This window comes from Vipera berus, assembly GCF_964194415.1.
Source record: "Vipera berus genome assembly, chromosome: 4".
Lineage (NCBI taxonomy): Eukaryota > Metazoa > Chordata > Lepidosauria > Squamata > Viperidae > Vipera > Vipera berus.
Genome location: NC_138206.1, coordinates 67,062,408 through 67,081,279, shown reverse-complemented (window position 1 = coordinate 67,081,279; position 18,872 = coordinate 67,062,408). Strand labels below are relative to the sequence as shown.

Sequence of the window (18,872 nt, the reverse complement as noted above, 5' to 3'; positions counted from 1 at the left end):
GAAGTCCATGAATGTGAGGGCCATCCTCACATCAGAGTATTTGAAAGTATTTCAAAGGAGGCAGATCTACAAAGAGTACCCCATGCTGGGATCCTTCCCACTATAACACCTAGCCTAATTGGGACAAAGGGCAACAACTGTTAGGGAGAGGTAGGCCTTAGGTATGTAGGCTATATATGGCTTTGTATATAGCATGAAAATATTATAGAAAAATTGTTCAGAAATAAGTTGGCTAATTTCCCAAATTAAGGGAAACCATGAAACAAATACTTCAAATATGACTTACTAGCTGAAATCATAAAAACCCAGCTTTTAAATAATCTGATCAACCAGGATCACTTACATTTTGTTGCTCTTCAACAAAATTACTCAGAATTGTACAATTAAGATGGTTATAGGCCACACTGAACTCATTTTCAGTATGACAGATCCCAATACTAATTTTTAGGCATCTTTTAAAATAACATTTTTAGATTGGCCTTCTTCATAATTAACTCCTACCATTTATATCTTTAATATACCAATACCTTTAATAAATAAGTAAATCCCTTTTTCTATATTTTTTATCTCCAAGGCCATAAAAATGTACAGCAGAAGAAACTAATTAAAATAATTAAAATATTTAAATTCTAATTCATAAGTTATCAGGCCATAAACTAAAATACAAAAATTACCATATCATAGTTTACTAGTTCACTTTTGCAGTTCAACATAATAACATAGCATCATCAATAATGAATTCCAGAATAGAATAGAAGTAGAGTAGAGTAGAGTAGAGTAGAGTAGAGTAGAGTAGAGTAGAGTAGAGTAGAGTAGAGTAGAGTAGAATAGCAGAGTTGGAAGGGACCTTGGAGGTCTTCTAGTCCAACCCTCTGCTCAGGCAGGAAACCTTATACCATTTCAGACAAATGTTTGTCCAATCTCTTCTTAAAAACTTCCAGTGTTGGAGCATTCACAACTTTTGGAGGCAAGTTGTTCCCTTGATTAATTGTTCTAACTGTCAGAAAATTTCTTCTTAGTTCTAGGTTGCTTCTCTCCTTGATTAGTTTTCATCCATTGCTTCTTGTTCTGCCCTCACGTGCTCTGGAGAATAGCTTGACTCCCTCTTCTTTGTGGCAACCCGAGATATTGGAACACTGCTATCATGTCACCCTAGTCCTTCTTTTCATTAAACTAGACATATCTAATTCCAGCAACCTTTCTTTTATGTTTTAGCTTCCAGTCCCTGATCATCTTTGTTTCTTTCTCTGCACTCCTTCTAGTGTCTGAACATCTTTTTTACATCGTGTTGACCAAAACTGGATGCAGTATTCCAGGTGTGACCTTACCAAGGCATTGTAAAGCGGTATTAACACTTCACGTGATCTTGATTCTATCCCTCTGTTAATGCAGCCTAGCACCGTGTTGGTTTTTTTGCCAGCTGCAGCACACTTATTATACTGATACTGATTTCCCCAAAGCTCTTTTTTATAGAATATTAATGTCTAGTCTAACACTGAGGCAAGTTCTCCAATTATATTACATTAACTTAACAACATAGTTACTGATTAGGGCCTGCAAAATTCAGGCAGTCTTCATTCAGTGACCATCTGAAATTACAGTGGTAATGAATGGGATTTACAACTGTTCCTCGTAATTGTGGTTGTCACAGCATCTCTTTTGTCATGTGATTATAGGTGCTTGGCAACTGTCCTACAATTACACTGCAGCATCCCATGGTTGCATGATAGCCAGTTGTGACCTTCAGCCTCCATCAATGGGAAGCCAAATAACAACATGACTGTGGGATGCTGTGACTGCATGGAATTCACCTAACAATGGCAAATGGAACTAGCACAACTGCTGTCATAAGTCAGCAGGGTCATATGATGTCACACTTTATGACCATGTCACTTAGTGACAGAGTTGTCAGTCCCAATTACCATACTTAAACGAGGAGCACCTGTATTTTTAAATTTTTAAAATTAAATATTTTTCTATATAGAAATAGGAAAAAGTCTCTATTTACTAGCAATTACATGAATGAGAATTATGCTCTCTCATTTTCAACCTACAGGAATTGATTTTTAATACAACACACCTTTCTTAGTGCAACAGTGCTTCTCTATCTCGTATCTTCTTATCAACATATCGAGACCACCAACCTAGAAATATATTTTAGTTGATAAGTGTTTTTTGTAAATTACATTAAAGATTTTGAAATAAACACCTATTTGATATTGATGACAACTTAATTTCAAAAGGCATTGTTACAAGGAAAGCTTAGTTTTAACACTTTTATTTCTAAACATCCATATTTAAGATAGCCTCAAAAGTAATGTATTGTTAAGATTCATTTCTATTGGTCTTCACCATGAAAATGATTATTTACTAATTAATGACCTTCATTTCATAAATTATTTATATTAATTAAACTTTGAATCATTATAATAAAGTGATTAGTATACAACATGGGTCTTGCTTGAACAGGCTACCTATTATATTCATAAAACATGAATTCTGAACATAGAAGCAAACAAAAAATCAGTTTATGTATTAAGTCTTTAAAAGAGTTTTGTTTGGTCCACACCAAGTTCCTTTTTCGTAACAGTACCCATTTCATAAAAAAGAAACATTTCCTTCTTCTATAATTTGCCAGTGAAGGTCTTAATACTTCTGGAACTTTTAATTTGTCATTATTTGTTTAAGAATCCTTTATTGTCATTCTAGTTTAAATGGTACCAGCTATTAGCTTGAGCATTATCACCTTATTCCTCTTTTTTACCCAAAACATGCATATGAAGGTACCTTTTACTTTTACTTAACAAATTATAGGATAAAAGAGATAGTGCTAGAGCAGGCATGTCAAACTTGCGACGTCACATGACGTCGTGCGACATATCACAACTTTTTCCCCATTGCCGGCAATGGGGAGGGTGCGGTTTCGTTCTGATGCATCCGGCCCTCGGACCAGCAGTTTGACATGCCTGTGCTAGAGAAAAGCATTTTGGGGAAAAAAATTGGAGTCCCTTGACAAAAAGTTATTACAAGTATCATTGCATAATTACGGTAATTGGGAGCCACAGTTCTATTGTTAAATAATGGGGTTGTTAAACAAAACTTCATGTGACCTTGACTGGCTTATCAACTCATTTCAACCATAGTCATTAAGCAAGTCACATGCAGTCATTAAGACAGACATTATTATGTGATTGAGACTTGCAATTTTACTGCGAAATTCCCCATTCTGTTTGTTAGAAGCCATCTGTGAAGTGTATAGATGACATATGATTGTAGTACGCTGTGACAGTTGTAAACATTAGTTATGAAGTGCCTGAATCTCAATCATGTGACTGCAAGGATGCTGAAAAGGTTGTAAGTGCAAGGATGAATAAGGTTAATTTTTTAGCACTGTCATAAACTTGAATGTTCACTAAACAGGGCAATCATTAAGTGAGAACTACTTGTACAAATGAGGCTAAGTCTACACTGCAGATAGATGAAGGACAGCAATATGGATACAAATGGATACACTAAGAAAAAAAATAAAACCAGATACAAAAAGATGAAACAGATATAAATACAGTATCTAAAAGTGAACGATGCAATTAGCAAATATCATATATGGAAAGCAAATTAAAGTTCAGTGCTTTAATCAATTCAAATATTTGTAACCAATGATTACAGTACACAGCAATCATAATATTTATTTTAAAATATTTATTTTTTTAAAAAAAGTCAATATGTAGCATTATAATTAAATGTTGGAAAATATACTTGTAATACTGTTGGTTACTTAGCTTGATCTCTTAGGGCAGACATGTCAAACACAAGGCCCGGGGGCCAGATCCGGCCCACGAAGTGGTTTCATGTGGCCCCCGAAGCCATCCTGGAAACAGTGAGGGAATGCCCCCCCCCGACTGCCTTGGCCCTGGCCCAGAGACCCTCCTTCTGCCAGAGACCTTCAGATCTGTCCCACTCCTGCCCAGGCCCCCATAGGCACCCTTGATGCAAACGATGTAGAGCTGGCCATGCCCACCCAGTAGGCCGCGCTCACCCTGGCCATACCCACCTGGCCCCCCCGAGGGCAACCGCAACGCTGATGCGGCCCTCAATGAAATTGAGTTTGACACCCATCTTAGGGTGTAGTTATTTCATTTTTAACTCAAAAAATCTAAGAAGAGTGTGTGTGTTTTCTTAACATATAAACACATTAAAAATACAGTAATAAACACTCCCTTTGCTCTAAAATTTGCTTTTAATGTCAACTACGTCAATTAGGTTTCATCTAACTCATACCTTTATCAAAATATACATGGATTTTGGTATGTTGCATATTTTAACAGGTGCAATAATTTTATAGATGTTAAGAGAAAACTGGGCAGTTGACACATCTTTACACTATTATAGTTTACTATTATAGTTCACAGTACACTATTATAGTTCACAAATAACTTCAATTTTACAAATTATATTTGTGTATTAGTGGCAGCTGAACCGCAAGTACAGATTGTCCTCGACTTATGACCATAAGTGAGCCCAAAATTTCTGTTACAATGCGAGTCAGTTGTTAAATGAATTTTGCCCCAGTTTACAACCTTTCTTGCCATGTTGTTAAGTGAATCACTGCAGTTAAGTTACTAATACAGTTGTTAATCTGGCTTCCCCATTGACTTTGCTTAACAGAAGGTCGCAAAAGGTGATCATGTGATCCCAGGACACAGCAACCATCATAAATATGAGTCACGTTGCCAAGCATCTGAATTTTGCTTGTGTGACAATGGGGATGCTGCAACGATCATGTGATAAATGGTCATGTCACATTTTTCAGTGCCATCGTAACTTCAAGTGGTCACTAAATGAACTATTTTAAGTCAAGGACTACCTGTACAGAATTTATATTTGATTACATGATATTTTAGAAGTTCTATGTATTAATTGAAACTGTCTGTAACATAACAGGATGCATTAATAGAAGATATATTTAAGAAGAGTTTGCTTTAATAAAATCTAGTACAGGAATATGGAAGCTTACAACTCTCTGGATATGCTAGCTTATAACCCCCAGCAGCTCTTTCAACAGTTCAGGAATGCTAATATTTCTGAACTCTTAGGCCAGCAATATATAAAAGTCATGGTTTCTCCACACCTATGTCATAAAACATTTTGTTTAAACAGACACATCTCCGAATATCTCCCTGAATTTTTAAAGAGTTTTTCCAGTGAAGGCAATACATTAGAAGCCCTGCCCTGGTGAAGGCATTGAGGAATTTGGTAAGAAAATCTCTCTCAAATGATGACCCGATAGCTCATAAATGATCTAGCACCTTTTAAAATTAATCACATATTACTCTAGTCATCAAAAGGGAGATTCACATATACCAGGCAAGATTTTCCAGTCTACACTGATATCTTGTCAAAATGTCCAATTCTAGATAACACAGCAGTGCATGAGCTATCTTGTTTTTTCTTTCATTACTCTATTGGGGATTTTTTTAAATTTAGAAATTATAGAAGAGCTGTTATTTATATAATCAGATTTAGGGGTCAGGGGGATGTAGGAATCCTATCCAAGAAGGATGTTACATTGGTTACAGGCTATACATGCTTCTGATGCATAAGTAAGTATAGAAGGTTAAAAAAAGGTAAAAGAGTTCCTGCGGATTTTACTCCAATAGTTGTTGCTGACTATAGAGGGTGGTGCTTATCTCCACTTCAAGGCCTTTGAGCCAGCGCTGTGCCAAAGACATTTCTGTGGTCATGTGGCCAGCAGGATATTATGGAGTGTTGTTATCTTCCCACTGAAATGGGTACCTATTTATCTACTTGCATTTGCATGCTTTCGAACTGCTAGGTGGGCAGGAGCTGAGGTGAGGATGAGAACTCACCCCATTGCTTGGCGCTCAGGACTTGAACGTGGACTGCTGACTTTCCAGCCAAGCCCAGTGTCTTAACCACTAAGGCTGTGTGCTGCCCAAGCATAGAAAACACATCCTTTAATTACATAAAGAGGAAACTCTTATAGTTGTCTAATTTAAAGAGTCTTTCTAAAGTCAAACTGTGCTCAACTTCTAAAGTCATATGTTAACCAGTAAACCTAGTCAATAAACCAGTTTCTAATTGATCCACGTTATTTCTTACACTCCCAACAACCATAGCCTCAAAGATCTGTATCAATGTAGAGAACATCTACCACAATGCCCACTGCTCTGCAGTTGAAGAAAAACAATGCTGGAAGAGGAACCAAAATTTATACCCCAATCAAACAAAGAACAGAAAAGAGAATTAAAACTTAATACCTCACATCTCTTTTTATACAGTCAAAATAAAAACAGCAGCTAGGTTTTTTTAAATTACAGATCCTATATTAAATTTGTTTGGAACCAACAAAGCCAAGGAGGGAGCATTATGTACCCCATCTTGAGCTCCTGTACAAATGGTATATATATATCAGATTAATAAATCAAGTTCAGCATCTAATGATAAATGCTGAGATTCTTTTTCTAATGCACTCTTATATTTTTGAATTTTCATTTTTAGGAGGAAGTTAAAACCTTAGAGCAAAGATGTCAAACTTGCGACATCACATGATGTCATGCAATGTATCGGAACCTTTTCCCCATTGCCGGCAATGGGGTGGGCACGCTTTCCTCGTGTCACGTCTGGCCCATGGGCTGGCAGTTTGATACCCCCGCCTTAGTGTGTATTTTATTTTGAAATATACAAGACTTCCACAACTGTGCCAAGTGAGTACACATCAGTATACACAAATCACAGATTTCACCGATTCTGATTATCATAAACAGTCTTGTAGGTTTTTCACTACTGAACAGTTTTCACTTTGATTGATAACCAGAAAAGCTACCTACCTGTTTTCTGATTGTAAATTCTTTTAGCTTGTAACTGGGAAACTTTAAAATTATAACGACACTCATTTCAGACATAATTTCAAGGTTCCACTTTTAAAAACAGTCTTATATTTCCCCTTCAACTAATTTTGGGTATTTTACCTATGAATGGCATGTTGCCCTAAACACATGAGCACTATCTACTGCTTTCAAATGCACCAACCTTTTCAAAAACACTGGATGGTGTCATCAAACAAAACCTGATATTCTGAATGATGGTGTCGGTATGTCTCCAGCGTCTTCTATCATGCCGCAGCCAAGCCTGAACAGCCTCATAGAGTTCTATCTCTGGGAATCTGCTCAGATGATCATTATCCAAATAAGTCATAAGCTTTTCAAAACTGAGATAGGACAAAAAATCAGGTCTGGCCATGAGAGGCACAAAATTTTCTAACAAAAAGGAATCCAGTTTTTCTCTTACTCCTTCAATGTTTACACCAAAGTCATCTAAAAGTCTCATAATTTCTGCACAATTTTCCAAACATATTTTTGCTAAGAGAAAGGAGCAGCAGAACTTCACCACTTCAATAAGTTGAACATACATGGCAGCCTGCAGGATCTCATGAACAGTGCTCATGCTTAGTTCAATAGTTCCATAGTACATGAACTGGAGAACATGGCTAAAGCCTGTTGCTGTCAGTCCTTTTAAGTGGATTTTGTCCTGATCTCGTTCCCTCATATCAGCAGTAAACATAATTCTGAAGTAATCGCTTTGGGTGGCAAGAAGTGCTTTATGAGCTTGAAACTGGTGATCCTCAATGACAAGAGTGACATCAAGCAGTAATCCCTCCTCATACAGTGTTCTGAACCCAGCTGAGACGCTGGTGTCATGGATGGAGGAACTAAATCCTTCCACGTCCCCTGCCATGAATCACCTGGAAAATGTAAACAAAGAAAACTTTAGAATTTCATGAAATTCCTGAAGGTTGGAAACACCTTAATATTTAATCCAGTGTCTCATTTTTTAATCCTGAATAATATAATTGGCATCTTATACAACAACAGTCAATATAGAAAATCTTGCTTTAGCAAAAGTAATCATAACAATCAGTTAAGGGTTCGTTTAAATATTAATTTTTAAACTCTTTATCCCCAACTTTCACATTACGCATAGTAATTATAATTCTATTTCATGGAACTAGGTTTAAAATATTAAATTTGAACTAAGATCAGCCTTAAGGGATCATAGGGCAAAAGATGCTACATTTAGTAAAGGTTTTCTTTTCACATTTTTGAGCCATTCTTGACTAATGGTGATTGGTTTGATGTGTCCAAGCAGTTTTCTTGGCAAGATTTTTAAAGCTTTTTAAAATTTAAGATCATCCTGAACTTGTGTAAAGTTGAACAGCATCAGTCATAATGGAATAGAGAAGATAGAAACTGTTAACATAGGACAAAAAACAACAATCAATCCTTGATCAGTCCGCAGTATTTCAGGTACCAAAACAGATAAAATTCCTAGACAAATCCACCTCCACTGCAATTAATAAAACGCTCATTTTAGGGAAGATTCAGCAATGTGAAATAAGCAATTATATTTCATAACCCCGAACTTTTAAACATAGTTTGGAAATGGGATAAACTAGTTAAACTTACTGCTACTTTCCCTTTACTTACAATTTACTTACAATTTATATCCTCGGCACTTCCAGGTAGATCAGATAGGAAATACAACAAGATGAACTAATCCTACTTTATTCTAAGGCTACATTAATAAAATCTTACAAATCTGAAAGTGCAAATCTCCCGCTGTCTCTTTTTACCACTTGTTTAGGATGGCACATTAGGGCGGATCCTTTCTAAGTTTCTTTCTCTGCCCATTATGCAGCTGGGGCTCTTCCCTTCCTTTCTCAAGGTCATACCCACATACTATTACTTAATATAACATTCATAGATAAACAGGATTTAGAATCACAATGCAAGCTTAATTTTTTTAAAATCACTTATATTTTAATTCTTCACCTCCTCTGTACCTTCAAACAAATCTCTACAGTAATACTCTGTACAGACCTATTTCCAAGTAACCTTTGAAGATCCTACAAGGACATTTCTTAAATGTCATAATAAAAATAAACATTTAAGAACCAGTTTTGAAATATTGAGTTACATAATTTGAGTCTAATTGTTGTTGTTTTTTTAAAAAAAACTTCTTTATTTTGTAAGCTTTAGCATTTTCAATTTTGTTTTTAAATTTTTTCCTTGTTAAATCAATTACAGAATAGTATTTTGAAAGTATGAGATATAAATCAATCAATAAATACATTCTTGTGATTATATTGAGAATTAAGAATCACAAACTTACACTCTCTACAGGCTAACTTCATGACAAAGTTTCACCCGGTTTCTATCTTACTTCAGCTAACTAAAGCAAACTAAAAGCTAGTATTACCACGTAATTAGAGAATAAGTCTGCTTTTCCTACATAGCCCTAACCATCTAATACTAAAATGCATAACCTTTTAAAGAAAAGAATATAAATGTCAGCCTGCATCTTCATTTTCTTTCAAGCTTGCTGTCAGCTGCCATGGAAACGGGGGCAGGGGAAGCACAGGGTATTTTTTTTGGGGGGGGGAGTGTACAGGAGATGGAAATGAAATTTCTGTGAAGCGGTGAGGAGGCTGGTGAGGAGGCCGTGTCTCAGGGAGACCAGATCGGGTTGTTTAACATTTTTCAAGGCCAAATGTCCAGCCTTGGAATGCAAGAAAGAGGAACACTGCACCTGGACCAGAGACTTTCCCAAAACATCTTTCTGGCTGATGATTGAACTCTGGTTGCCTGGCTACCGGGAGCTGGGCTCTGGGGCTTGCTTCAGATTTGTTTTTTCACCTGAATTTTCTTCAGATCTTGCTGGACCACTGCTGTATTCAGTTCGTTCCTAGTAAAAGTACCTTTTCTCAAAATCTCTGGAGTCAGGGGTTTTTCTTTCCTAGGGGTTGAATGGAGGCAGCCCTGACAAAATAACTTCACAATATACTATTGATTTTTTAGGAAAGCTTTGCATAGTATTTTTTATCGGACCTTCAACTATAATTAACAGGTTGAAGAAAAAAGTTTTTTTTTTAAAAAAAACATGGACTGAAGTACAAGTATCATCACAGCGCTTGATGTCACAATTTGTTGCATATCACTATCAATAAACAACACTTCAGGTTCCCATTGCTCTTTAACACAGGGGTCCTGAACCCCCCCCCCCGCTCCACGGCCCAGTGCCAGGCTGCAGCCTGTTCAAAACCAGGCAGTGGGAGTGATAGGCGAGCATGCGTGCAAAACCATTCCCTCTTTCCCACCCCACTGCTGCTGCCTCCCCTGGTCTGTGAGTCGGAAAGGTTGGAGATCGCTGCTTCAAGACATGTATGAAGCTGCTGGGGAGAGATCACCCAACTGTCTGAGATAAGGTATTTTCACTATGCTGATGTTATATAACTGTATATCACCATCCACGATTGAGCCAGAGCTGCTGTGATAATCCCAACCTGTAATTTGAAGGCTATGAGAGTCTGGATGATAGACACAAGTTCAGATTTGCTATTTCCCCACCTTCACCCCTAAAAAAACAAATATAGCTGCACCAGTTGTAGTAGTAGTAGTAGTTATTATTATTATTATTATTTCAAATACAGACAGATTGCCATTTGGAACACAACAGATATCGCAGTTGTAGAGAACCCGAAGCATAGCACTGATTGATATCACTGTACCTGGAGATGCCAGAGTCGAAGAAAGAGAACTGGAAAAAATTACAAAATATCGCAACCTGCCCATCGAAACTGCGCAATTGTGGATGAAACGTGTAACAGTGATACCCATTGTCATTGGGGCACTGGGAACTATGTCCCAAAACTTTGCAAAATACATCAAGAAACTGCAGCTTCCAGCAATAACTCCAGCAATGCTACAAAAAAACTGCGCTACTCGGAACATCTTACATTCTAAGGAGGTACTGGTTGATACCTAGGATGCTGGCAGCAACCCGTGTCAACCATCAGCGCCAGTCAATGTGAATGTTCAGTTGACTGAGGTTCATGTTTTATGAATAAAAAATCATAACAACAACAAAGTTGGAAGGGACCTTGGAGGTCATCTAGTCCAACCCCCTGCTCAGGCAGGAAACCCTATACCATTTCAGACAAATGGCTGTCCAGTCTCTTCTTAAAAACTTCCAGTGTTGGAGCATTCACAGCTTCTGGAAGCAGGTTGTTCCACTGATTAATTGTTCTGTCAGGAAATTTCTCCTTAGTTCTAGGTTGGAGATTTGGATTAAATCATCCTCCATCGAAAGAACATAACCCTAACTTAGAAACCTTTTGGACTCATGCCTCCACTTCAAACAACAGGTGGAATTGACAAGTCTTTGACCATAGCTGATATTACAGATGCACCCTTATCCAGGTCAGAAGGGCCTGCCATATGCCCTTATTACCACATATTTCAATTATTGCAATGTACTTTACTTGATGCTGTCTCTGGAAATAATTAGAAGCTGAAGCTGATAAAAATGTGGTAACCAGGAATGTAACATGCTAGAGCTACTATCTGAGCATAACATCTATTTTTTGGTAATCTATTTTCTGATAGATTAAAGCTAGTCTTTCAATGCAATTCAAAATGCATTTTTTGACCTGCAAAGCTCTGCAAGGTGAAAAACCATCCCCCCCCCTTTAAGATACTTTACAAGCTGTTTTCCTCAGAATATAATCTGCCTAGCCAATGAGTGCACATGGAGAAGGGATGTTTAAACTTCCAATCCTGTGAGAAATTAAAGGAACATGGAATACTATGAAACATCTTGGCCCTAGAGGTCTGCTCAATACTCTCCCTCTTGATCTTCTGGAAAATAGTAAACATTATGCTACTAATTGGTATGAAAACGTTTATAATTTAGATCTTTAAAGTTCCAAACTATTAATAAATATTGCCATGCATTTTTTCATGATAGTCATGAAATTGTTCTATCCAAACAGCAAATTTCTAATTACACTAAAGTCATTTTGTTTGATTTATTGCAATTTTTAAAAAGAGAACTATGATTCTTATATTCATATATTGTTTACTTAATTCTTACTATGTCTATTTTATCATAAAAAGTTTTAAAAATCTTTTTAGACTTATTCTAACTCTGTGCAGACCAGGGTGAGAAGAGTTGAAATAAATATCCCAAATGCAGTTCCGGTATGTATTTCACATTAATCCACCCTAAGTAGTCAGACAGGATATAGGACATTCCTTTAAAGCAGACATGTCAAACACAAGGCCCGGGGGCCGGATCTGGCCCGCGAAGTGGTTTCATGTGGCCCACGAAGGCATCCTGGAAACAGTGAGGGAACGGCCCCCACTGCCTTGGCCCTGGCCCAGATACTCTCCTTCTGCCAGAGACCCCCAGATCTGTCCCACTCCTGACCAGGCCCCCATAGGCACCCTTGATGTGAATGATGTAGAGCTGGCCATGCCCACCCAGTAGGCCATACGCGCTCTAGCCACACACCCCCAGTAGTCCACGCCCACCCTGGCCATACTCACCAGGCCCCTTGAGGACAACCGCATTGCTGATGTGGCCCTCAATGAAATTGAGTTTGACACCCCTGCTTTAAAGGATACAGAGTTAAGTTACCAACAAGAGAATGGAGTGGCATTCTACCCTGTGTCAGCCACTATGTTTGGAAAAAGTAATATCGAAATCAAAAGTTGCAATATAGTCCTTCATGGATTCTTTACACTACCTTAAGCAGTAGTTGCTGTTGAGAATCTTCATGCAGGAACATAATCCATTTTGTAAATCAAAGACAGAAACCAGCAACTCCTATGAAACACAGTAGCATAGCTAGTGGTAAAGAAAACTAGGCTTTATAACATATAGGGGTCAGTATAACTAGAACCAGCCTCATCTGAAGTGCTATAGCGAATATCTGATTGAGTTGGTGTCTCACCAAACAGAACCTGACATTCCCTGAATGTTCCACCATAGAGAACAATGGTCAATTGAAACAACTCCTTGATCATTCATATTTTATCTTGAGGCCAAAAGTCTAGGATGACTGCTCTTTCCATCCAATTTATTATAAAATAAGCTTTAAAAATCCATACTAAATATATAAATACATTTTGTAGCTTTATACAGATAAAAGAGGATTGGAATGACTAACCATTCCCCATTCAAAATGAACTCCAAAGAAAACTAGCATGGCCTTTGCAAGCTCAGAATATCTTCTATAACCCAACAAAAGCTAGACTAATCCAAGTTCCTTAATTTTGTTTTAAGTGGTAAACAGTACAGATTGTGTGTGTATGTGTATGTGTGTGTATGTATGTGTTATATACAGGTGAAACTCGAAAAATTAGAATATCGTGCAAAAGTTCATTTATTTCAGTAATGCAACTTAAAAGGGGAAACTAATATATGAGATAGACTCATTACATGCAAAGCAAGATAGTTCAAGCCGTGATTTGTCATAATTGTGATGATTATGGCGTACAGCTCATGAAAACCCCAAATCCACAATCTCAGTACATTAGAATATTGTCAAAAGGTGCAATATTCTAGGCTCAAAGTGTCCCACTCTAATCAGCTAATTAAGCCATAACACATGGAAAGGGTTCCTGAGCCTTTAAATGGTCTCTCAGTCTGGTTCAGTAGGAATCACAATCATGGGGAAGACTGCTGACCTGACAGTTGTGCAGAAAACCATCATTGACACCCTCCATAAGGAGGGAAAGCCTCAAAAGGTAATTGCAAAAGAAGTTGGATGTTCCCAAAGTGCTGTATCAAAGCACATTAATAGAAAGTTATGTGGAAGGGAAAAGTGTGGAAGAAAAAGGTGCACAAGCAGCAGGGATGACTGCAGCCTGGAGAGGATTGTCAGGAAAAGGCCATTCAAAAGTGTAGGGGACTTTCACAAGGAGTGGACTGAGGCTGGAGTCAGTGCATCAAGAGCCACCACACACAGACAGATCCTGGACATGGGCTTCAAATGTCATATTCCTCTTGTCAAGCTGCTCCTGAACAACAAACAATGTCAGAAGCGTCTTACCTGGGCTAAAGAAAAACAGACCTGGTCTGTTGCTCAGTGGTCCAAAGTCCTCTTTTCTGATGAGAGCAACTTTTGCATCTCATTTGGAAACCAAGGACCCAGAGTCTGGAGGAAGAATGGAGAGGCACACACTGCGAGATGCTTGAAGTCCAGTGTGAAGTTTCCACAGTCTGTGTTGATTTTGGGAGCCATGTCATCTGCTGGTGTTGGTCCACTGTGCTTCATTAAGTCCAGGGTCAACGCAGCCGTCTACCAGGAGATTTTGGAGCACTTCATGCTTCCTTCCGCAGACGAGCTTTATGGGGATGCTGACTTCATTTTCCAGCAGGATTTGGCACCTGCCCACACTGCCAAAAGGACCAAAACCTGGTTCAATGACCGTGGGATTACTGTGCTTGATTGGCCAGCAAACCCGCCTGACCTGAACCCCATAGAGAATCTATGGGGCATTGCCAAGAGAAAGATGAGAGATATGAGACCGAACAATGCAGAAGAGCTGAAGGCCGCTATTGAAGCATCCTGGTCTTCCATAACACCTCAGCAGTGCCACAGGCTGATAGCTTCCACGCCACGCCGCATTGAGGCAGTAATTGCTGCAAAAGGGGCCCAAACCAAGTACTGAGTACATATGCATGCTTATACTTTTCAGAGGTCCGATATTGTTCTATGTACACTCCTTGTTTTATTGATTGCATGTAATATTCTAATTTTCTGAGATTGTGGATTTGGGGTTTTCATGAGCTGTACACCATAATCATCACAATTATGACAAATCACGGCTTGAACTATCTTGCTTTGCATGTAATGAGTCTATCTCATATATTAGTTTCCCCTTTTAAGTTGCATTACTGAAATAAATGAACTTTTGCACAATATTCTAATTTTTTGAGTTTTACCTGTATACACACACACACACACACACACACACACACACAAATTATTGTACGTCCAAACTATACACTACAAATATTTTAGGTTTTCCTCTACTTCGTAAAATATCTATCCATTTTGGGCATATGACTGGACCACACATTTTTCTAGTTAAAGAAAATATTCATGTGAAATAGTCATATTCTTGCTGTTTCTGTAATGGTTATAATTTTTACAGGTTTGCTAGCCCAATGCCCCCTTCTCCTCCCTTCTCATTTGGTTTTATGACTGGCAATGGTGGTTGTCAAATGACACATGTCAAGTGCCACATTGGAAAAGCAACAGCTGTTTTCCAGAGGATGAATAAAATCTGGTCCTCATCTCATCATCATTTTAGCCATTCTCTATCCACCGCAGGATGTAGGCCTCCTCCGCTTGTTTCCAACCACTACTGTCCTGAGCTTTCTTTTGCCAATGGGGCCCGCAAAGTGTGCTGATGTCATCAATCCATCTCATTTTAGGTCTCTTTCATGGATGCTTTTTATCAAGTGGGATCCATTCCATGACTGCTTTGGTCCACCTGCCATCAGTTCTTCTTGCTCTGTGACCAGCCCATTTCCATTTCAATTCTTTTACTCTCTTGACGATATCATACTTTTATTTGTTCTCTAATCCACGTGCAGGTCTTTCTATCTTATCTTGTAATGCTGAGCATGTATCTTTCCATGGCTCTTTGCGCCACTCGTACCTTTTCTATCGATTCTCTTCAGGCATAGGGGGAGATTGAAAATTATGCTTAGCTTGCTGAATGCCTGCCAACCACATTTAACACACCGTTCAATTTCTTCTATTCTATCACCTACCATTGAGATCCATGGCCAAGGTATATGTAGTGGTCTACTACATCTAGTTCTTCTCCAGATATATATTTTTTTCCTTTGGTGAATTTATTAAACATAACCTGGCTCTTTTTCAGGTTTATTTTTAAGCCAAATGGTTCTCCTGGTTTGTGCAGCTCTTGTATGTGTCTCTGTAGCGCTTCTGGGTCTTGTGAGAAGACAATATCATTTGAAAATCTTAAGTGATTTAAATAGGCATCACTGATTTTTATTCTATCTTTTGCCCACTCTAGTTTGCGAAATACTTCTTCAAAACAGGCTGAGAAAAGGATAGGTGATATTGTATTGCCTTGTCATACACCTGATTTTATGTTGATTTCCACTTTAAGATCATTAAGGCATTGTCGCCATTGTTTTTTCACATATTGATTGTAATACGTTTAGGTAAGCAGTGTCTACGGCTTGGTTGAGCAATGCATTAATTATTGCTTGCTGGAATATTGAGTCAAACACCTTTTTGTAGTTGATGAAAGCCATGCACAGAGGCATGGTGTACCAATTGTGCTTTTCAATGACTTTCTGAACAACCTGGATGTGATCCATTGTGCTGTAGTCACTTCTGAACCCTGCCTACGCTTTTGGCTGAGCATCATTTAATGTTATCAATATTCTTTTTGCTATTATCTTGGTGAAAACCTTGCAGATGACTGAAAGAAGGCGTATTGGGCGATAATTCTTTAAATCATCTTGGGCCCCTTTCTTGTCTATAAGAATCACTTCAGCATTTTTCCAAGCATCTGGTATTTTTTCTTCTCTGAGGCATCTCAACTATAGTTTTGCTACTATCTTGTGTAAACTGTGACCACCAGCTTTCAGCATTTCAACTGTAACCCAGTTGTTTCCTGAGGCTTTGCCATTTTTCATTGATTTTATGGCAATTGATACTTCCTCCACTAGGATATCTGGCATTTCCTCTTTTGTGGTTTTTTTTTACTTTTGAGTGATCATCTTTGTATAGCTCTGAATAGAATTTTCCAATTATTTCTAACTTACCTATATCACTGAAACTTAAATTCTGTTTTCTTGCCTTTATAGCGATCTCAACAACCATTTATGCCAGTGGGACAAGGAAGGCATCAATGAGTATTTACAAGAGACTTCATGTCTTCCAAAAAAGATGCCTTTGCCGTATCCTAAACATTAGCTATTTTGACTAGGTTACTAACAAAGAAGTGATCCAAATGAGTTTCTCCTGCAAATTACATAACACTGTTGCACACAGAAAATTCCAATTTGCAGGTTATATTCTCTGTATGAAGAACAATCAAATCCCCAAGATGGCAATGAGACAGACTCCCCAGTGCCAAAGAGCTAAGAAGACACCCCCAAAATATATAGCGGAGGACGTTCATAGAAGACTTAAAGACTTTAAATATCACATGGCAAGACATTGAAGTATCTATCCCAAACCAAAAATATGGAAACACCTTGCTGTCCGATATGCTACATAGCATGGGATGATCTAATGCTAATGAAATAGTTATCTATCCACTCAGGTCCATAAAATACTCTCAACTACACACATTTTTCAAGTATTTTAACCACATTTTAATTGCCACAAGCTAGCTATCCAGTTTGTCTACAAGTACAGAATATGAATTTAAAACTACAACACCTTTCCAAATTAGCAAAAGCAATAGCACTTAGACTTATATACCGCTTCACAGTGCTTTACAGCCCTCTCTAAACAGTGTATAGAGTCAGCATATTGCCCCAACAATCTGGGTCCTCATTTTACCAACCTTGGAAGGATGTAAAACTTGAGCCTGGTCAGATTCGAACTGAACTGCTGGCAGCCGGCAGTCAGCACAAGTAGCCTGCACTACTGCATTCTAACCACTGTGCCACCACGGCTCATTCCTGTTGTTTTCATATTTAAGTCTAGATGTTGCCTACTTTCAAGTGGTACAACATGCTGATTTTCTGAAATCAGTAACATATATCTATATCTACCCTGTGGTTAAAAAAGCAAATTAAGACCATGCAGATTTCCAGGTGCTAATAATGTCTGACAACTTGGGCATTCTCCAAAAGTATGGATTTCAGCTTCCAATATTCTCTAATACAATTACTGCATGGCAAAATGTGAACATGTTCTACTAATCAGCAAGGCTCATGACAGCATACAACAGACTGTTTATGTCTAGGAATAATTTAAAAAAATCTAACATCATTATAAATAAAAATTAACATGATATAGCAACTGCAATGAATTATTTTTTCCACACATTCCACATTTTTGCCTAGAACCAATTAATTATGAATGTAAAACAGACTGCTCTAGAAAATAATTATTCATGTACCATAGTCCTTGACTACAACCATTTGTTTAGCTACCATTTGAAGTTATAACAGCACTAAAAATTTATCCTCACATTTATGACTATCTCAACATACAAATGATCCTAACTTTTATGACTGTCACAGCATCCAATCAGGTGATCAAAATACAGGCTCTTGGTAACCAGCATATATTTACAATGGTTGCAGCATCCCAGGAACATATGATTGCCATCTGCAATCTTCCCAGTCAGCTTCCAAAAGAAAAGTTAATGGTGTGATTCACTTAACAACCATGGCAAAAAGAGGTTGTAAAACTGGGCGGAACTCACAACTATCTTAACAACAGAAATTCTGGTCCCAATTGTGGTTGTAAGTTAAGGACTACTTGTACAGAAGGCTGAAAGTAAGTATATACACTGTATTCCGTATTGGAATCATTCATGACATATGAAATGATGTCATGGGAAAAGACATCCATATTATTCCATAAATATAACATTATTATACTTAAAGCCAACACTTATTTCTATTTTTATAATTTTCATTGTATAATGAAAATTATAAAAAATATAATTTTCATAATCATTTAGACTAACTGAAAAAGCCAACTGTGGACTAACCCTGTAGCGTATTTTCTTTCTCTTAAAAAAATGATGCATTGGTTTTCTACTAACATTTAATTATTTGAAAAATGACGCAGAAAACTATTTTTAATATGAAGTGTTACAAAAATAAAAAATGGCAGTGCAAAAAATATTCTTCACTGACACACACAAAAAAGAGAACAGTATTGCAGAATACAAATGCATTATCTCAAAATAAGTTATTTTTCCTTTTTCTGTTTAACTGGTTGGCAGTTAAGCAAGTTCAAGGAAAGTTACACAATTATGCCAGATCAAAATGTGAAA

General features: G+C 37.6%; 1 protein-coding gene across 4 annotated transcripts in view; it reads right to left on the bottom strand.

Moving 5' to 3' along the window:
* The window catches only part of KLHL15 (kelch like family member 15), a 50,217-nt gene that overhangs the window by 29,817 nt on the left and 1,528 nt on the right, over positions 1 to 18,872 (bottom strand). For all 4 annotated transcript variants that reach the window (XR_014026422.1, XM_081327543.1, XM_081327545.1 and 1 more), the window contains exon 2: positions 7,051 to 7,762. Coding sequence is in view for 3 of the 4 variants with exons in the window: in XM_081327543.1 (XP_081183669.1) it covers positions 7,051 to 7,755 (705 nt within the window). In the remaining variant the exon portion in view is untranslated. The remainder of the gene's footprint in view (positions 1 to 7,050; positions 7,763 to 18,872) is intronic.